General features: G+C 31.8%; 1 protein-coding gene across 1 annotated transcript; it reads left to right on the top strand.

Moving 5' to 3' along the window:
- The first annotated feature begins 8,837 nt into the window (after positions 1 to 8,837).
- Positions 8,838 to 15,726, top strand: LOC125069023 (gustatory receptor for sugar taste 64f-like). Its single transcript, XM_047678435.1, has 8 exons — positions 8,838 to 8,959; positions 9,727 to 9,845; positions 10,473 to 10,658; positions 10,784 to 10,944; positions 12,533 to 12,655; positions 12,961 to 13,109; positions 14,785 to 14,947; positions 15,625 to 15,726. The coding sequence occupies exons 1-8, from the start codon at positions 8,838 to 8,840 to the stop codon at positions 15,724 to 15,726; spliced, it is 1,125 nt and encodes a 374-aa protein (XP_047534391.1).
- The last annotated feature ends 5,924 nt before the right edge of the window (positions 15,727 to 21,650 follow it).

Genomic DNA, 21,650 nt, shown 5'->3' with positions numbered 1-21,650 from the left:
CGTTCCCAAGATTGGCACCGCATTGGCAATTTAGAGGATGATTCTTGAATTGAATATTTCTTATAGTACCTCGTTATGAAGGAACTTCGTAGACTATTTTAATAATAGACTTTTCAAACATGGAAAATATTTCTCTTGCAATTGTTCTCAAGTATTTTTTTGTACGATTTAAGTTAATATGTTAGTTTGTGTTTGGCTCAAATCATAAATAATTACAGGTTTGTTTAAATATAATTATAAATATTCTTAGATTTATTTTAACCATATAAACTTAAAATTTTGATAATATTTATTCTAAATTTTGGCATATCATACACTCTTTGTCTTTGGAACATTAAGCCCCGTAATCTATGTTCCTTGTAATACATTTGTATTGATTAATAAAGGATTAATGGTAATTAACTCTCGAGGTGATGCATGGATGGATTACGGAATCGACTGAATGACACTGTTTATGAAATGAACTTGTATTTGATGATAAATTAAACATAATCAAGATTTGCAGAGCGTCAAACCCTTTAAAAAAATAAAAAAAAGTTATAGTTTAATTAATTTACTCATAACTCATTGCAAGAGATACAATACATATGTTTAAATATACATTAACTATATTTTAAAGATGATAAAGGAGTATGAAGTTTCAATTATTTTTATTAAGACAGTCCCGTATTAAGAACCACAAGCGCCCGGGTCTATATTGGCGATCTGCCCTTCCCCAAAAGATTGAAGAGATGGGATACCACACCGACAGTCTCAGTGTCATTATTGGCAAGGACCCACGAGCAACGCCCAGGTTTGCAAGCCCTGACTTTCGAGCCGACTATTATCGTTTGAAAGATCATATCGGAATGGTTACCACCATACCTTTTACTTTAAATTTAATCTTAAAACTTAAAATGTTTCCTTCACCGTCGAGCACGAGATGAATTATAAACACAAGTTAAGCCCATGTTTCAAAATTCAGTGTTGCTTGCCTGGGTTTGAACCCGAAATCATCGGTTAAGATGTACTCGTTCTAACCACTGGGCCATCTGGGCTCTTGATATAAGACTTAGGAAGCAATAGTCTCAATTTCTAATAGAATAACCTTTTCAAGTTCGAGACAATATTACACTAATTTGTTTGAAACAAGATCAAGAGCCGTGACGGCTTCATGGTTACAAGACGCGAATCTCAACCAATGATTCTGCGTTCAAACTTGTGTGGATTTCTCAGAGATATATAGACGGAGTTATATGCGAGCACATGAAAATACTCTTTATTGCACTGAGAAATTTTACATAGTAATTTTACTCATGAAATTATTGTTCACAATGGCGGGCTTATTTCTAAAAGAAATTTCTTCCAGCCAACCCACAGCTGTAAGAGATAGTGTTATGTAGCAGGTATAAATAGTGCAACATTAGATACTCTTAATATTATTATATAAAAGAAACAATTTTAATATAATATAATATAAAACATACAAAATATTGTTACTATTAATTTAGTTTATGATCATACGTTTGTGATCATACTTAAAAAATAGTATTATTTTTATTTTTTAAATAATAGGTAGGCGGACGTTCCAATGGCTCACCTGATGGTAAGTGGTCACAATCGCCCATAGACTTTGACGCTGTAAGAAATAATAACCATTCCTTACATTACACCAATGCGCCCCCAACCTCGGGAGCGAAGATGTTATGTCCCTTGTCCTGTAGTTACACTGCCTCACTCACTCTTCAAACCGGAATACAACAGTACTAAACTATTGTTGATTGGCGGTAGAATATATTATAAGTGGGTGGTACCTACGCAGACGGGGGTTTACAATGCCCTGCCACCAAGTATCATCGCTTCATTTGAACGTTGAATGTCTGTACAAACAAGATAATATTCACTAAATATTCTAAGACAACATTGCTTTGTTTGCGAGGCGTAATTACAAACACAAAGACATAGAGAATAATAGACAAAATTATATTTAATTACTTCTATACCAAACTGTATTAATAAACATATCGACGTTACTATATTTAATATGTCAAGTAAGCTTAACTTCTCCGTTCTCGTAAAGAGATGAGGAGACATTTGAATGTATAATGTATATGGAAAATATTTTATTTATCATCTAATGTTGTAGCAGCCTTGCTTCAGCCAGGGGAACTGGCTGACTTATGAACAACCATTGAGATTATAGTAAAACTAACCGCGTTACTCCACTTTTGGCCCTAAGCGATAATTACCACTATCACAAACTCATCTATAATAAAATATATACACGTCAGTTTAATTATGTATTAATATTTATTATATAATATTGATATTATATAAAATATATTATAATAGCTAAAATATATTGATGATAAGAATGTATGGGATCAGATCATGTCGATGTTTATGCAGGAAGGAAAATTAAATTGTAAATAGTATGAAATTAATATCCGTAACAAAAAAAAAAAAACTATTAATTTGGATTTAATCGACAAGTTATTAGACATAGAAATCTAATTTCAACGAAATTCTCCAACATGTGTACTCCACCAACCCGTATTAGAGCAGCGTGGTGGAATATGCTCCTCAAAGGGAGAGGAGGCCTTAGTTGGAAATTTACGAGCTAATGTAATAGAAGTTTTACGATTAATTAATTTTAAAGCCACTCAATTAATCTTCATTAATATTCAAAGCAAAAAAAACACATCAGAACGTACAAAACCGCGCGAAAAAACGCCTAATAAATATATCAAATACATATTTTTACCTGGTTTATTTAGACGTCACGTTTAAACGCGATGAATAATATTCTCAGTCCTTACCGTTTACGTCTTGTCGAGACAAAACCATTTATCTTCTCGCGCAATTAAATTAAAATCCTACACCTGAGTATTACTAAGGGAGGTAACCCTGAACGGAAAACTTTGGAAATGACACGCGAATATTTTCATTTAACTCGAAATTGCATTAAATCTACGAGTATGTAAATTGATTATAAGAAAATAATGGTAGCTTCAGATAAATGAAATACTACTTGTCGCCCGCAGCTTTGCTCGCGATTTTGGTATTAGTCGTCAGGTGCCATGCATAAAGTCCTTCTTTGGGTTTCAAGCTTGCTTCATACCAAAATTTTATCAAATTTGGTCGTGTGGTTTCGCCATGAAAGTGTAACAGACAGACAAACAGAGTGATTTTCGCATTTTTAATATTAGTATAGATAAAATGTTCAAATCAAATTAAAATATACTTTATTCAAGTAGGTTTTTACAAGTACTATATTAAGTGAAGCTACCATCGGTTCGGAATGTAGATTCTACCGAGAAGAACCAGAAAGAAACTTTGTAGTTACTCTTTTTCAACATATAAAAAAACATGTTAGTTAAATACAATTATTCCGTAACAAAGGTATGTAATTATTTTATGCATAAAGGATAATAAATGCAAAACTCACATGTTAATAGAGTACTTTCTTAATAATAATAATCAGTTAAAGGCATACTTATTTTGCATCCTCCTATATATAAGGTAAGTAACATTTGTTTTAAATTGCGTCAATAAAAGAAAATATTATATAATATTATTATTACAATTACTAAACAGAAGTTCTCGCAACAGCGTATTTGAATATAATTAATATATTAACAATATAAATAATAATAATCATACCCCACAGCAGCTGATATGGCTCAGTGGTTAGAACCCAGGCAGGCACCACTGAATTTCATGTGCTTAATTTGTGTTTATAATTCATCTCGTGCTCGGCGGTGAAGGAAATCATCGTGAGGAAACCTGCCTGTGTCTAAATTCAACGAAATTCTGCCACAAGTGTATTCTACCAACCCGCTTTGGAGCAGCGTTTCTCCTCAAAGGGAGAGGAGGCCTTAGCTCAGCAGTGTGAAATTTGCAGGTTGCTGCTCTGTTGTCTTGTGTCGTACCTACTGTATTAATATATTGCATTTGATGTTTTATTTTATTTATATTTGATGGACCTGAACGTTTTTATTGCCAGACAGTATCATAATTTAAATTTAAAGCGAATAACCGTCGTATAAAAATAATACAAAAAAAAAAAATGAAGTTGCCAGACTTTATTTAGTAAAAATTCTACCAAAGTACAAAATAATAGTACATTACACAGACAAAATTCTACCAAAGTACAAAATAATAGTACATTACACAGACAAACTTCTAGAATAACAATAAGGCTGTATCGCCGGATACATAGCGCATCAAACAAACAAACGGACGAAAAAGTAGTAGTAACAATTCCAAATGATTTATTATTCTGAGGCAAAGAACTACAAACTGTTTACATCGTAGTTTGTAATACTTTAGTTCAAAAACGATTCAAAAGCCACATTTTGACACAGCGATTTCGCTATTACTTCACACTCGGCGGTATATTAAAACCGATCAGTTTTGTTCGTACTGTAAAATGTTGTACGTCTTTTGAATTAGAGTAGACTAGTGAAATCATCGTGACATGTTTTCATTAAGGTTGTTTTGGCAAGTCAGACACATTTCGAATGAGTTGCAAGTTTTAGAACATATGCAATTAGGTCGTTGCGAAATTTTGTTTTATAGGTTTAAAGTTTAATTTTATGGAAGGAATAACGCTGATTGATAATCGTTTACTGAAAATCGTTAGGCCGCAAAGAACATGTTTATTCCATGTAATTTTCTCAATATATTTATTGAATCTAAGTTAATTTCCGTCTATTCTAGGTTAAAATTAGGATTCATCCGATAATGTACCTGTATAAAGAGATAAAAAAATTATTATTTATTGTTGTAAAGCAATAAATTTGAGTTTAATAATTCAATGTTACGATGATTTTAAGTATTCATATTGAGACGATTAATTCAAAGAAATTATGTAATACAAAATATTCACATAAACAATATACAATAATTATAGTAACTTTTTCAATGTCAAAGAAAAAATGATTACAGATTCGGAAGAACAAACACCTAAAATTGAGATAGACCAGCGTAAAAAAAAAACTCTTTTTTTGGCATTCGGCGCCTATCCAAAGCGGTAAGTGAGAAAACGGCGCTAATGGCATATCATGTATTCGTGGTCTCGTCGTTAAGATAAGGACTGGCCATATAGGGCAACTCAGTGGACATAAAACCTTTATTTATTGAACAGACGAAGTATATGAGGGTGGTTTTCGGAGCCAGTTTTGAAGGAACTGACTCCGTATCTCTTTCAAGAAATGTTGCAAACTTAAGATGATACGCTCTTTTGGTGCGTATATGTTTGAATGGTATACAGTAGAAGCACATTATCATCTATTAATTTAATTCAATTATTTTCTTTAAATTTTATAAATAGATTATCCCGACAACCAAAGAAACTTTATGAACCAAATTAATCGTGAGTCAAATCAATTAGACATTTCAGATATTAGACAGTCTACCCACTACGCCATCTTGTACCAGTTCGAGCTATGTATGTATCGGCAACATCAAAAATTTTTTGTCGACAGTTGTTAGAGCTTGTGCTTAGCCCGTGACGGTGTCAATGGGTGATGAAACAGGGCCACAAATCAGTCGAAACAAAGTCGTAACCGTTCAGCCGTTTTCGTACAAACGCATCAATCCAGTTGCGGTTCGTTCAAAGTTGGATTAGAATCGGAATCATATCGTCACTGATATAAATAAGTAGGAATAGGTCCTCAGTTACGACTAGGCTGAGATTGATTTTTATAATTTATAAAGAGAATCGAAAACATTACCGTCATAGATTTACCCTACCCTAAAATTGGTACCCTAGCTTGTGATCATAGTCGTATAATTCTTAATATCAATTAGAGAATATTTTTTTGGGGCCGTGTCCTAGTGGTATGATACAGTTTAGTGGTTAGACACCTTTAAGGAAAATTTTATCAGTGATCAAAAGTCTATTCAATCCGTCGTCTACTACGATTAATCAAAGTTAGTATTGAAATTGCTTCCATTATCGAAATGTTTTGTACATTTCGATATTAATCATAATATTTGTCGCGTTTCATTTGAATAATTAAAGCGTTCTTAATAATGATTGTAGTATTACGTTTAGTAATTATGATTATTGAAATCAAAATAATAATAATAATTAATTATAATAATTAATTTTTAACTTTACTTTTAGTTCATTATTTAAATTACCATGTGTCTCCATTGTGATTGACCAATTATAGATGAATGAGAGAGAGAGAGAGAGAGAGAGAGAGACATTTATGTTAACTGAACAGTCGCTAAGCAATAATTATATTAAATCTTGGGGACTACGATGCTATGTTCCTCGTGCCTGTAGTTCCGTTTGAAAAGTGAGCGAGTCAGGTTATCCTGACATGACTGTACATATGTCCATGTGTGAAAAGTTCTATTTCTACGGCGATTATTGTTTTAAATTTACATGGAAATAATTAGTTACAATAAAATAATTATAACCTACTTATTGATACTAAAATCGTAATTATAAGATGTGGTGTGAAGTTGTCTATGTGCGACTTGACACTTCATTGGTGGTTTAGCAAGCAACTTCATCCTGTACACGTATCATGTGTACGCGCATAATAAAAAAAGAGTGGGTTACCGCGAAACTTTGCGTTTATTCAAGAGATTTTCTAGGAATTTCAAAACCTATGACACGGTTATGTTTTTATTTCATTTCATTGTAAACTGCAAGTCACTCGTCTACATTTGGCGGCAAAATGATGAAACATTACTTAAACGAAATAAAAAAACAAAAGTCAAATAGTTAGGTTAGAATTGGAGTTTGTTGATAACAATTTACGTTAATTTTGTTTTTCTTATACAGCCGTAGCACCGCTTGCAATCAACTTGCAATCAAGAATCCTCTTTAATATTCTGCACATCTATCTTCAAAATCAGACCACAACCGCTTTTTTTATATGCAGCTATCCTCCCATAATCACTGGGACCAAAATCGTCTTACGCTATTAATATATAAGATTCACTTTTATCATTTTTTCATAAGGCGTCAAAAGAAGTACTAATTTTAAAAAATACACAGACCTTGAGAACCTATTCCTTACTTGAGGTTGGTCAATTAAACGTCACGAAATATTTTTTTCAAATATATGTTATTGAATATTTTTTTTTTTCAATTACATTAAAATATCCAATTCCAGACTTTGAGATAAGAAGCTTCAGCTGCCTCTAACTTTTAATGTATTTTTCTTATACAGTCTGTTAAGCCCTTTAGCCATCTTCGCAAAGCTTATGATATCTTGGCACATTTTTTTATAATAATAATAATTTAAAATACGTTTAATCAGAATAAATTTTACCAGATGTTCGGCAAAGCATATAGTAATATAGATCCAGTTATGCGTCTAATAATGTAATCATCATAATGATTCAATTCGCTTTTATTATGTGTATGTTTACGTTACTTTGGTATTTAAACTTACATCTGTAAGATTTAATCTAAGTTTAGAAGGTAACCCCATAAGCAAATAGACTGCATTTTAATTTGTAACCTTCCCCTGTGCTAACACCTCGTAACTTTTAAACGGGGACACAGCACTATAAGATATAAAAGTTTGCCAGTGAAATAACCGATGGGTGCTACCTACCAGGGTTGTCAAAACCCACCTCTGTTTCAATTTATACAACTGGCTCCATGTTATATATTTTGGCTTACTACCAACTAATAATTGGCGCAGTGGCATACTATCAATATTTTGATATTTGTCACGTATTACTAATTGGTAAAAGTCGAGTTAAATAGACAAATAAAAAAAAAACGCACGTGCAGCAACATCCCCATAAATGTAAGTATTTCTATCTTTCTTGGTAATATCCTTCTTTTCTCTCGTTTAACGATATTTGACTAAACGTGACGCATCCTAAAATACTCTCAATTCTTCAATCTATCGAGTATCGAATCCACCTAAAAAGTTTAACTGCGTATTATATAAATCAATATGCTAAGTTAATATATGACGAAGATAAACATAAAAAAATATTTTGTAGAAATTCCAATTTTTTTTTTCAATTCATTTCTTAGTACGTAAATATGAAATATCAAAACACTTCATAAATCAAGACGGGCATGATTTATGAAATCAAAAACATTCAAAGTGTTTACCGATTGTCTTGATAAATATTTTTTCACGAAATAAAAATGACACGTCAATGAATTCAAAATTGAAGTATGTAACATATTCTTTCAATGGAAAATAAGTTTTATTTCCTTCCTAATAAGGTGTCAAATCGTTTTTGCACATTTTTACAGTCGTTTTAATCATGTAAATTGCATTACATTTCTTTTTACGTTATGAAGTGCTTGTAAGCACATGTGTTAGTTACCAAAGCATCGACAACTACGTGAATACATTACTTGTAAGTATTAAATTTCGATTGTACTAATATGTTTTTTGATTGTATTATTATTTGATTGATTGATTGTACTAATTATACTATCTTTCTAACCAATTTTGACGACGCCTTATCTCAATGGAGATCAGACGACCACCGAACCAAACATAGGTTGATTTGAACCACCCGAGTCACAGGTGTCATCCTGAAGGAACAGCCTTAAAATCCGAAGAATGGAAAAGATCATACGAGAGGAACAGCCTATCGTAATTTACTAGTCAAGAGCGCGTTACATTGTATTTTCGGACACTCTTCTACGCCACTAATATTATCATGGGTCAAAAATCCAATAAATTTTACTAGCTCGACCTGCTAATTGCACCCACAATCAATCAAGATAACGTTACTAAAATACACATAACCTTTGGACATATAGGGCATATATAAATAGTACCATTTACAGACCTATTACTAAGCGACATATTTCAATAATTTCAGCTCTATTGCAGATAAGTGTAAATATTACAATGGAGGCAACTGTCACAAACAAACGTTTGCATATTATCCTCCGACATCCAATGCAACTCTGTCGTAGAGCCGGCCTTTTCCCCGTAGAGGGCTTAGATAAGGAAACTATTACCAAGTTAAGGTACGTAAAGGCATATGAGCTTAGCTAGTTATCGAGAAATTGTATGAGCTTTGAATGTGGAAATGAACTATTAAAATGGAACATCATTTATGTTGATCAAAGGCTTATGGTATTATAAGGGAATGTGCACCCGGAATTTACCTGATCTAATTCTATTGGATTTTAAACTCATTGAATTTTATCTCATGATGCAAGCACTTGGACGAAAATGTAGTAAATTCTATTGTTTGCTCATTGGCTCATACGTTGTATGGAGTAGTTCATTTGTCGATTAGTACAAATCCATTTTTAACAATAAAATCTCGTTTTATTATGTTTAAACTTTATTCTTTGAATTATGTTAACAACGATGAATTTCTCAATAAAAGAAAGATTGTGTACAGCATTACCAGCTTAGAACGATTGGATATGGACTTTGATTTTATGAATTACTAATAATAGAATTTTTGCTGTATTCTAGATTCTTTTTTCTTTTCTGCTCGTGTTATATATGGTGATATATTTGTTTAATGAGTCGCCGAGACAGGTTTTTCTAATTTATTTGATTGACATTTAATAATCGAACTTTAATACTACATTGTTTTTTTTTTTTTTCAATAAATGTTGATTACACCAGCAAAGACATCGCATATAGACATTTTAATATTAAGATAACTAATAATAAGTTCTTAGTAAATATTTTATGGTGTATCTTAAATAAACGAACTGAAGAAAAATAAAGCAAATTTAAAGGTTAAAGTCAAACTTCGTTATTAATTTGATTGCAGATTCAATATGAGCACGGTTTATGCTTTGTATCACGTCGCAACGCTAGTTTCTCAGATGACATTAGCATGTTTAAGCATTTATTATTTCTTCAAAAACGATCTTAGGCTTGATAACTTAAGTAAGTTATTGATTTTAATATTTATTATTGCATTAACAACTACTATAAACCGACGTTGGCTTGTTCAAAATCTGTTTTCCATATTATATCCCTATTACAATAGCCATCCAGTTCATTGATATAACGTAGTTTCCTCAAGTCATATTTTTAGATCCCCGAAGGTTAGTTTATATTTGAATAGTAAACAGATAATGAGAAACTTTCCACCAACCTGCATTGGAGCAGCGTGGTCGAATATGCTCCAAGCCTTCTCCTTAAAGGGAGAGGAGGCTTTAGTTCAGCAATGGGAAATTTACAGGCTGCTAATGTAATGTAATGTAATTGAGAAACTTAACAATCAGTTATCAGTTTTACTAAATCTAGTATTAGACTTAAATCTTAATAACATTCTGGAAATGTCTTATTATATGAGCACATCCTGCTTTCCTTTACAGCAGAAGGTTAACGATTATTCCACCACGCAGCGCTATGGTACGCTTCCAGGATGTTAACGTTTGTAACTTTTAGGCAGATGGAACTCAATAGTGCTTTTTTGTTTGAATCCGCTATCTTCAGTTACTATTCAAGAATTCTAGCCTCTGAACCGTTTCGATTTGCGACTTTTCAAACCCAAATCTTCTTTTGTAGAAAATCTTTTATTTTACATAACCGGTTTGATATCCGCGTTTCTTCTATTGAAACTGGCGAAAAATTGGCCACGACTCATAAGGCGAGCTAGTCACATCGAGCAGCTTGTTGCTGAGGTTCAACAGGACACGAGCAAGGGCTGGAAACAGGATAAAATTGTTTATGGTGTGATGCTATTTGCATTATGTAAGTGATAATAATTAGGTAATTCAATTTATAAGCTAAAATAATAATAGAAAAAGTACATATTTAGTTGTATAATTTACAATTCTTGTATACAAGTTGTATAATTTAAATTTCTTACTTTCCAGTGGAACATATTCTATCAATAACATTCCAAATGAAACTCGTTATGCATTGTAACCACGATTTCAAGATTGATCTTAATTTAATAAAGAATTATTTTATAAGAACGACACCTGTCGTTTTTGGTATAACAACATACACGGAATGGAAGGCAATTTTGTACGAGGTATTGCCATGTTATAATTTTTTAAGCTATAATACCAACCCACTGTTTTTTTTTAAGTTTGATGCCTATGTTTGTCTTAATGTGAAAATATAATTTACCAACGGACCAATTTTTAATATATATAGCCGAGTCGGTTTAGCATATGCCCTTGCAAAATCTCCGTCGGCGTATTTATTGTTTCGACAGTTTCGGTGCTAGTCATTTCACGTGTCATTACAATCAACGGACATTACGATTTTTATTATATTAAAGATAATCAGACGATGCAGAACTTCGTTTACAGTTTCCAGAAATCCATGCAATCTCGAAAAAACATCTTCACTAAATAACTTTATAAAATATAAGTTTTCCAAAAGTTCAAACTTCCCAATAAATCCTCGAAATTAATATTTTATATAAGTCGAAAGAAAGGATAAATTGAAAATAACAGCAACGAGTCATAATTCTAGTTACAATATAATAAGCAATTTATATTTATATTAATATTCCAAAAGACTTATCCAGTGAATTCCGGCTATTTTCTAAAACATCTATTTCAAATTTTGAAGAAGTATTTAAATTTTACAAGGAAACGACAAATGTCCAAATTTATTTAAATAATCATTAAAGCATTTAATGATGATAATCTCTTTAACAATACTCATAGTTTAAAACAAAATGAAAGTCAACTGTCAAAGATAATTTAATCAATAGGTACTGGGTCATAAAAGTTTTCATTCCAATTCAAATATCAAGGATAGCCGTAATTTATAAATTATGTTTAAACATAACCTTATATGAACTTGTCAAAGTCTAATGACAGATGACATCTAATTATCGAATTTGTCGATTTATTTAAAAATAATGAAATAATATAGCGTGCGCCAAAATTATTATCACTTACTGCGCTTATAGCTGGTATTTTAAATGGGAAATATAACTTTGTAAGCCAATGAGATTTGGATGGGATGATTTTTTAATTATTATCAAACCCACAGAATCAGAAATTTTTAAGCTGCCTTTTATCCTGTAATTAATTCAAGATTTATGAACTTTGATGTCGAGAAAATTATACGATCTGTTTTATAAAACAGTTCATTAATTAATTTTAAATATGAATTGAATTACCGACAATACCATTATTCCAGCTAGTAGAATAAAACGTTACTCTCAAATACTGCACCTATTATCTCCACTGGCAAAAATATCTTCACCGTATTATTATTACACTCATGCGATTATTTACTTAATTTCATGAATACATATAATAATATATATATATAATAAAAGGAGGAGGAGATAGAAGTGTAAGAAAATTTACGATACACCCAAAACTATTCAAGAATTTAAAATATATGGTGAAATAAAGCCATATAGATCTGAACTCGGCAAACATAAAACGCATTTTTGAGGCAGTCGTCTAAAATAATATATACAATACATACAAAGATCACAACAAAAATAAATCTTTTTGTTCAATCTTTGTGAACAAAAAGACAAATATAACAATTAAAAAATATGTCTAGACCCTGAATTAAGAACGTTCACATGACAATCGCCTAACCTGTGACTCTTCTGAATAAAGTATATTATTTGTTTATTTTAAAAGATTGCGAATTTACAAGCTACTTTCCTTTGGAATATTACCGACGCCATCACAATGTGTACTAGCTTGTACCTCGCTTCATATTTTCAAGATTTAAACAAACTCATCGAACGACAGGAAAAACAGGTACCATTTATTTTTAAACTTAATCAAATCGATAATTTATATACAGTACAGTCTCTGTCAATCAATTAGCACTGAAGTACATTAACCCTATCTTATTACTTACGAATATTAAATGATAACGCAAATATCAAGAAATCAAAGTGCACTATATTAATAAAATCAATCAGTTTGTGCCAAACGACAATCCCAAATAAAAAAGTTTTTATATTTTAAATCAAACAAACCTACTTTCTAAGCCATACACATAGTATACAACTGTTGTGGAATTAAAAAAAAAAGAAGTTAAATGCCGTTCTATATTTCAGAATGCTGTCAACTGGAAAGAGATACGGGTGTTTTATTCGTATTTGGTGGAACTCGTGAACGCAGTGGACGAAAACATGTGCTACTTGATTCTGATGTCGTTCTTCACTAACCTTTTTTTTATTTGCATCCAATTATATTATTTGACAAAGTATGCTCTACTACAGCTGTTTAAATATTATCACACAGCACATAAACATCACATCCGCAAACATAAATCCGCACTTCACGCTCTCAGAGTATATTCCTAACCTATTAATACAGTTTCGTCCCTATGGAAAATCACGGATCCATTGTTACGAAAGCCGATCTTTCTTAATTTTTTTAAGATTCCATCGAATTAAAGGTTCATAATAAATAAATTCAAAAATAGAACCTGCCATTAACTTTCAAACCGGAAATGCAAACAAAAATTGTATTGTTATGTTGTATCTAAAATTATTCTGGTTTGATAGACTAATTAAAGATTATGCGTATACTCTAAACATCTAACCTCTGTGATCCTTCGTTGACCAAAACACATTGGATTAATTTCCCGCTTAAAGATAACGATAATGATAACATATTTTTTATGAAGTGACTAACATTAGATTAGCAATTCTTCGAGAAACTTTGACAATTGTTGAACGATCGTGGAATCTCAAGACCGACATACGGTGATTGGCTATTTTGATACTTGTATCCAGAACATATTATTATCATTATCCAATGACATACACGATCGAGTTTTGAGTTTTTTCCAGTTATTCTGTAAACTCCGATAGACTTTTATTGTCAAGGTTAAATTGTCAATACTGATGTTTATCTTAATTAGAAAGAAAAGAAAAGAAAAATAAGAAAAAAAACTCTTTGAAGTATTCCGTATGAAAAGTAGTATGAAGTTGATTTATTTTCGTGTACATTTATAATCATTATTTCTCATAGATATGATGACTCTGTTTTCGAGGGCTGTGATATCCATCATGACCATAATCGGATCAAATTGTAAGTGTGTTTTATTCAATTTATTAATATTCTAATAACTAATTCGACCTTACGAAATGGTCCTGCTACTTTACCATTGTCTATGGGCAGTGGTGACCACTTTCCATATACCGATACTGATATTCGGTTAAGAACTCACGTCGTGGTTTCCTAGTTAATTATTATGATTATATAAATTGTTAAGGATGAAAACAAGTCGTTCAGTGTGTTCGGCGGTGCGTGTTGCACGAATGTGGTTTACTACTGGAGTAATGTTCAAGCATTTGTTGATCTTGTGATAAATTGAGGGCGAATTCTTATATATCTCGTACAAATTACATAATATATTATTTAGGAGTTTATGCATTTGTCTTCGTATATCATTAGAATATGTGATAAAGTAATAATCATCAACAAATGATATCGTATCACATATGCAAAATATTGAAAACGGATCTCCAGTGACACGCTATTTTGATTCTGAAATTTTATACAATATTAGTTTAGGACATTCAGAAAATAACTATCGTCAAACTTATGTAAAAAAAATACGATACAGTGATAACTCACTTCTAGACTCTTCCTGCCCAAGGCAGTTGACACAGAGTAAAAATAAACCCAAGTCTAAATTTAAATCATCTGTACTTAGCTTATACATATAGCTAATATACATATATTGCCTTTCTCTACAGACGTGTTGATCGTGCCTTTGTTGTGTGTGTTTTCTTTTATTTCATCGAATTTATTAATCTGACGTGCTTGCATGTTTTTAATGTCCAGACAGAATCACAATCAAAATATAAGTATTGTAATTTTTGTTTGGTCGCCATCTTGCAAATAATTTAATCATCTTATTATTTCAGGGTATTTGACAGTTGGGAACATACGCTGTACTACGCGTTTTCTTTCATTTTCTTATTTACCAGAGCAAGCGTCACGTCACTATTGGCTGCGAATATTAATACTCTCGCCCAACAACCGTTGATCGTTTTGCAAAACGTTTCGCCATCGGAATATACTATTGACGTAAGTAGGATTACTTAGCCGCTCTTAAACATAAATTAAAATTTATTAGCTGCCTATGGAATTCACAAACAATGCGATTTGTTTTCATTTCTTTGGTACAGCAGTAACGGAACAACATCGACGTGACTTTATGCTTAGTTTAATAAGGTCTTAAGAGTCCAAACGGCACAGTGATCGTGGCTTTAAACACGAGCAAGCATCACTGAACATTGATACGCTTAGTTTATTTTTATAATTTATCTCATACTTCGTGGTCAAGGAAAACTTCAAAAAACTATAATGGGTTTTATCTCTATCCCCAATATATAGCAATAACATAACAAACCATAAAATATTACTTAATACTCCAAATGATATAAATATTACAGTTATATTATATAATTATATACTATTCATAATTTTTTTTTTGGAAGATTTTCGTTATGCGAATTCACATTAGACACATGGCGAATGATAAAAAATAAGTGTAAGAATTCGACTGTCAGACACTTTTGCTAGAGTAAGTGTTTATATGTGTTGCAAGCGTATATCTATTTTCCATTTAATTACTCTCCAATAATAATCATTCATTCCTTGGCTGTTATTTAATGCATATCAAAAGGAACTTCCCGATTGGATGTCGTATGGAAATTCTTTGTTTTTTATTATTAGATATTAATTTCCGAGTACATTTTTAGGTGCAGAGATTCATCCGTCAAATCCGTTACACAACAACAGCATTAAGTGGATTATTCTTTTACGTAACCAGAGGAATGATTATCACGGTATCTTATTCTTAATATTATTTTAATTTAGTCTATAAAGAACGCTGCCATAATAAACAACCCAATGATTCTAAATGTTCACTGACACATAGACATTAGCTTCGTAGATATGACATCCTGTCTAAAAAAGTCCGAAAATAACTGTGAAGGATAGTTTTCGAGTGAGTACACCAGATATACGTACTCTCTATTAACTCACTTTCATAAATCAGGACCCACAGCGTTAAGTATTTCCAAGTCAGATAAGTGTTTAGATATTGCTGGACCAGTGCTTTTGATGCTGACATAAATTCAGAATGAAGCACCTTTGAGCCGATTCAAAAACCAATATGTGAATAATTATGAAACAGTATGATGTTTCAAAAACACCCTCTGAATTTCTTTCATCTATTCCTTTCAAGTATGAGGTATTCCTTTCCGAATTGGTTTATGGTTGACAATAAGCAAATAATGTAAATTACAATGTTTTATTTAAGTTTCAATTTAAATATGTACGGGTGAAATCTTGCAACTCAATTTGGAAGCAGATAACTCGTAATTATCCGATTATACACAAGATGGCGGAACAATTATTTTTAATGCACTCTTACAATATACGCGACAAGTTTTTATATCATATAAATTATATCAAATATATCGAATGTGGCAAACATTATAAGTTATCAATGTAAAAGTTTTTTTTTTTCAGCGGATTTTGAGCGGATTTATGTATTCTAAATTTAATTAGATTATTTTAACTTTGACAATGCCGAAGCACCTGAGTATATTTACCATTATCGTTACAAGAGCCAGCTCTTGTGACAATCGTTCATGGAATCGAGAATCGAAGTTCGGAAATTAACTGTCAAAATGTTTAATGTCTAACGTTCGATTTCAGAATAAATAATAGATCATACTGATAAGCTCAATGCGGTTACTGTGTTTAAGAAACGATTCGTTTTGCCTAAATAGAATTGGCTACGAGACTTTAATTAGAAACTATGGATGAGACATGAGAATAAAGACTAGTAGCGTTATCAAGATGTTATCGTACATTTTGATTATGTTACAGAATTACTTATGTTTGCTTACTTGATAATGAGTTGCTTGTTGTCTAGTAAGTGACATTTAAATTCTTATAATGGAATTGAGATGCATATAATTTTTGATCTTCGTTTCGCGAATCTTAAATGCTTACCAAAAAAAACAAACAACAAGGCTTTTATTATATTTTTAGCATTAGCAGCCTGTAAATTTCCCACTACTGGGCTAAAGGTCTCCTCTCCCTTTGAGGAAAAGGTTTTGGAGCATATTCCACCACGCTGCTCCAATGCGGGTTGGTGGAATACACATGTGGCAGAATTTCGTTGAAATTAGACACATGCAGGTTCCCTCACGATGTTTTCCTTCACCGCCGAGCACGAGATGAATTGTAAACACAAATTAAGCACATGAAAATTCAGTGGTACCTGCCTGGGTTTGAACCCGAAATCATCGGATACGATGCACGCGTTCTAACCACTGGGCTATCTCGGCTCTCGGTTTTATTATATTGAGCTCTGTAATTCATCTCCAAAGATAGACTTATTTGCAAAAGATAACTGCTAAATTTCACCTAGATATACATACATATCTCTCTAGATATATATATATATCAGAATTTATACTATTTATGTATGTTATTATTTTTATTATCAGATCATATATTTTTTTTTAATCCAAAGAAACTAATTTTTAAATATAATTTCTTAATATATAACATAAATCTCGAAGTGTAAAGAATTATTGATTCACCGGTGCCTTCGCTCTTCGACAAGCTACGTCCTTAAGAACACCTTGACTATCCCATCAAAATGCTCTCATATCCACTAGACATTGATTTAATTATGAATCACCTAGAATTGACGAAGAGAGAAAATAACTTTAGATAAGTATATACACATATAAATAAATATATATATATTTTTATGCGCGATAAGTTATACCTTCAGATACATTACGCATTAACCAACTGAATTTTTCATTTAAACCTTTTAGATAATTCAAAAACATCTGTATTTTACTCATAAGCAAAATGTAAAGCAAAATGTCTGTCACCAGGCTATATCTCATGAGTGATAGTTAGACAGGTTGAAATTTTCATAGATGGTGTATTTCTATTGTCGTCTATATCAACAGGTACTAAAAACAGAACAAAATAAATAATTAAGGGGTCCCATAAAAAGGGCATGATTTTTTGCCGTTTTTATAGAAAATGGTACGGAACCATTCGGGCGAGTGTCCTACTCGCACGATTTTTTGCCGTTTTTATAAAAAATGGTACGGAACCATTCGGGCGAGTGTCCTACTCGCACATCCGGTCAAGTGCGAGTAGGATTCTTGCCTTTTTTAAATTTGACGGGTGAAATAAAAAATATTCTGCCTAACAAACTTCAATACTACATGACCACTGCCACAGATTCATAATATTACATTTTCAAATTGAAGCTTAATTCGATTGAAGAAGAAGAAGAAGAAGCTCGATGAAGATATATACTATTAATTATAAATAGATTAATTCTTTTAATAATAAAGTTTTTTTTTTTTATTTCCAGGTCATCAGCACGGTGATCAAATATGAGTTAGTGATGTATCAATTCAGTTTAAATAAAATTTGAATATTTCATTAATAGCAATTAAAAAATGGAAAAAGATCAATTTTTTTAATTATATTTTCCTATTCTGTTCAAAATGAGAATAGTATATGTATATTTAACATAAGTTAGTTAAACGTAAAAATGCCAATGGCGGGACCAAACTGGATGCGGAAGTTGGAACTGTGAATTTTGTTGAACTTTGGAGACGCCTCCATTGGCCAGCAGTGGAATAAGATTGGCTAATAATGTTGACGATGAAACGTAATGGAAAAACTATGATTGACGGCGATTTTTACAAATTCAGGATAAACATAAATGACTGACTGATTCAGTAGTAATTCTTTTACTAACTCGGTAAATATATTAACTCTATCCGTCTGTCTGTTTGTTGCTCTTTCACGGTCAGACTGAACCGAATTTAAAAATAAGAAGTAAGTTAGAATTCCAAGGAAGGATATAGGCTACTTTTTCCTTAACATCAGACGACCAACCCCTACAAAGCAGTGAGTACTAGTACTAGTCTTTATTAAAGATTTATAGTTTCTTAGTAAAAAAAAAAGATCATATTTTCGGTATTTTTTTCTCTAGCGTCTTCATCAGAATAAATAAACAGTTAATTATATTATTTAAATATAATGTAAATCATTAGTTAATAATCTTTGACTTTTACTAAATGTTTAATACAAAATCGGTACTAATAAAAAGACAATATAAAATTCAGCAAAACTTCGTGTACTAAACAAAACAATCAAGAAAAACATCTAGTACTAGACAAAATAATCAGCAGTTCTCAAAGTTGGTGGCGCATTGGTGATGTATTTAATGGTTAATATTTCGTATAGCACCAATTTCTGTAGGCGCTGGTCACCATTTACCATGAGGTAGTCCATTTCCATTAGATTATTTTTTTTCTTTGTGCCTCACGTGAAAACTACTGCACGTATTCCGTTGATCCATCTCACCTATTTCAGCTTCATTTAAAGCTCAGCAAAGCGGGCGGGTAAAAACTAGTTTATTTATATTTTGAATAGCGTCTAGCCAATCATCTAAAGATACGATTATGCGACTTCTCTATTACTCTCAAACTTATATCGCTGATACCGAGCTGATACATGAAGTTTGAGTATCTTGGATTGTCGAGACACAAATGTGTCTGGAGATGTAATCGAGTACATTCGTCTTTATTACCTCTGTATGTTCGTAAAATGGTCTTTTAACTTAAAATAACCCATTGATCATTACATTGTAAGATGTTCGATGTATATGTTACTGTAAAAGCTTGAACTACGGTAAATCTTAAGATTTTCCAGTACCTTAGTTCGAGCTTTTACAGTAACATATACATATAATAAAGTAGAAGATTTGTGTGTCCGTACGTAAAATAAACTCATCGAAGTTATTCGTCTGTTTGTACGCGCTTATATTCGAAATGATTTGATTGTGGGTTTTCGCATATAGATTAACAGATTTTACAGCTTAGCTTAGAGCAATATTATTAGAAAAACAGGGGTTCGTGATAAACATAATATTCGTGAGTTTCCAGTTAAATTTTGCTGATTTGTTTAAAATAAATATTGTATAATTTAATGTTTAATTTATCATTACATGACTGGCATCCAACTTTACACGTTTTCATTATAGAATACAGTTGTGATCTTAGTTGAAATAAATTTTATTATTTTTACTATTCTTAGCTCCAGACTAAGTTGACTTGACTAGGTTATATGTAAATCATGTTAGCGTTTTCACTGTAGAAAACTATATCCTTTCCAGGAAGATGGCTGGCACACAACATGTGCATCAATAAAAAAGGCACACAAATAAAATAACAGCAGAATACAATCAAGTTACTGGAATTTAGATTGTATTGCTGCCTTGTAATAAAATCATGCAGGTCATAACAAAATCATCTCGATTAAAAAAACGTTTGTGGATAAACGAAATTTAAAAAAAATAACCACGTAAATGTATTTTCTATCGTGTTATTTTTAATTGATTCTGGATAATGACCTGGACATGTTTTCCTTTATCACAAAATATTATTTTATTAGTGCGTTTGTCGCAATAGTGCAAAATCTGATCCAAGCTAATCTGATTCGCACATTTCATTCCAATCGAGTTTTTATATCGACAATATTCACACTTACACGAAATCCACACACACACACACTTAAATTAAAGCAAGGAGCTTCGCTTAGAAATGGAATCCAATAATTTAAATTTTCTTAGATATATAAATAGTCAAAACATCTTATTTTATTGAATGTGAGTGATGGCTGTGACGATAATACTGAAACTTCTTAGAAAACGTCCGCAGGGAACAGCTCAACTCAGCGCTGGATGAGTGGAATTTATTGAATGAAGGCGTCTGTTCATTCAGGCAGACTACTCTCTTTAAGTGCTAGTGAGATACACGGTGTAATATGTAAAAAATATAAACGAATATTTTTTGTTCATGTCATGGTTGATGGATGGGCAAATGGGTCATCTAATGGTGGTCACCCAAAGACCGCCGTAAGAAATTATAACCGGTCCTTGCATCGCCAATGTGCCTCCAACCGTGGGAACTAAGCTGTTTTATCTGTAATATCTGTCCTGGCTCACTCATCCTTCAAAGTCTCTGTTAACGTTTCGTGAGTTTCGAATTCGAAAGCATATAGTTGATGTACAATAACGATACATAAAATATACGTTAAATTAAATTTTTCATTAACTAGACGAGAGAGAAAATCTTTGACTGAAAATTGGTACATAAGTCTTTATGATTTTGTGCTCAAATATTTATCATATTTTCTCGCTTATATTACCTTAGAAACAAATTAAATTTATCAAGTTCCAGTGCACCTTTATATCATAATCTTGAACACAATCCTCTCATAAAGCGCGTAAGGAAACCATAATTCCCAGGAAGTGTTTTGCTACATATCGGTTGAAACATTGAAGCCTGAATTTGGATGTGGCATAACTACATTTTACAAAAATGGGCAAATGTTCTACCTGATGGTGAGTGACCCCAAATTTGCTCGTCCGCCTTTAACCATTGGCACTGTAAGAAATATCTGTTACTTGCATCGCCAGTGCGACGAACGCGTTATGATACTTTTAATCAGTGTCAAGTTTTGAAAAAAATCATTATATACAATTATTAAAGTGGTAAAAATAGTTTAATTGAATTGTCCTTACCTGAATATATACCAAGAATAAACATACATTTAAAGAAATGCACTACATTAGAGTTTGAAAATATAAATAAAAAAGTTGAACATATTGAAAAAGATGTCAAGTCTTTAATATCTACTAAAGCGATTATCGGTGTGCTAAAGG

The sequence above is a fragment of the Vanessa atalanta genome, chromosome 2 (assembly GCF_905147765.1).
Source record: "Vanessa atalanta chromosome 2, ilVanAtal1.2, whole genome shotgun sequence".
Taxonomy (NCBI): Eukaryota; Metazoa; Arthropoda; class Insecta; order Lepidoptera; family Nymphalidae; genus Vanessa; species Vanessa atalanta.
Note: the sequence above shows the minus strand (reverse complement) of the source record. Positions and strands in the feature narration are given on the sequence as shown.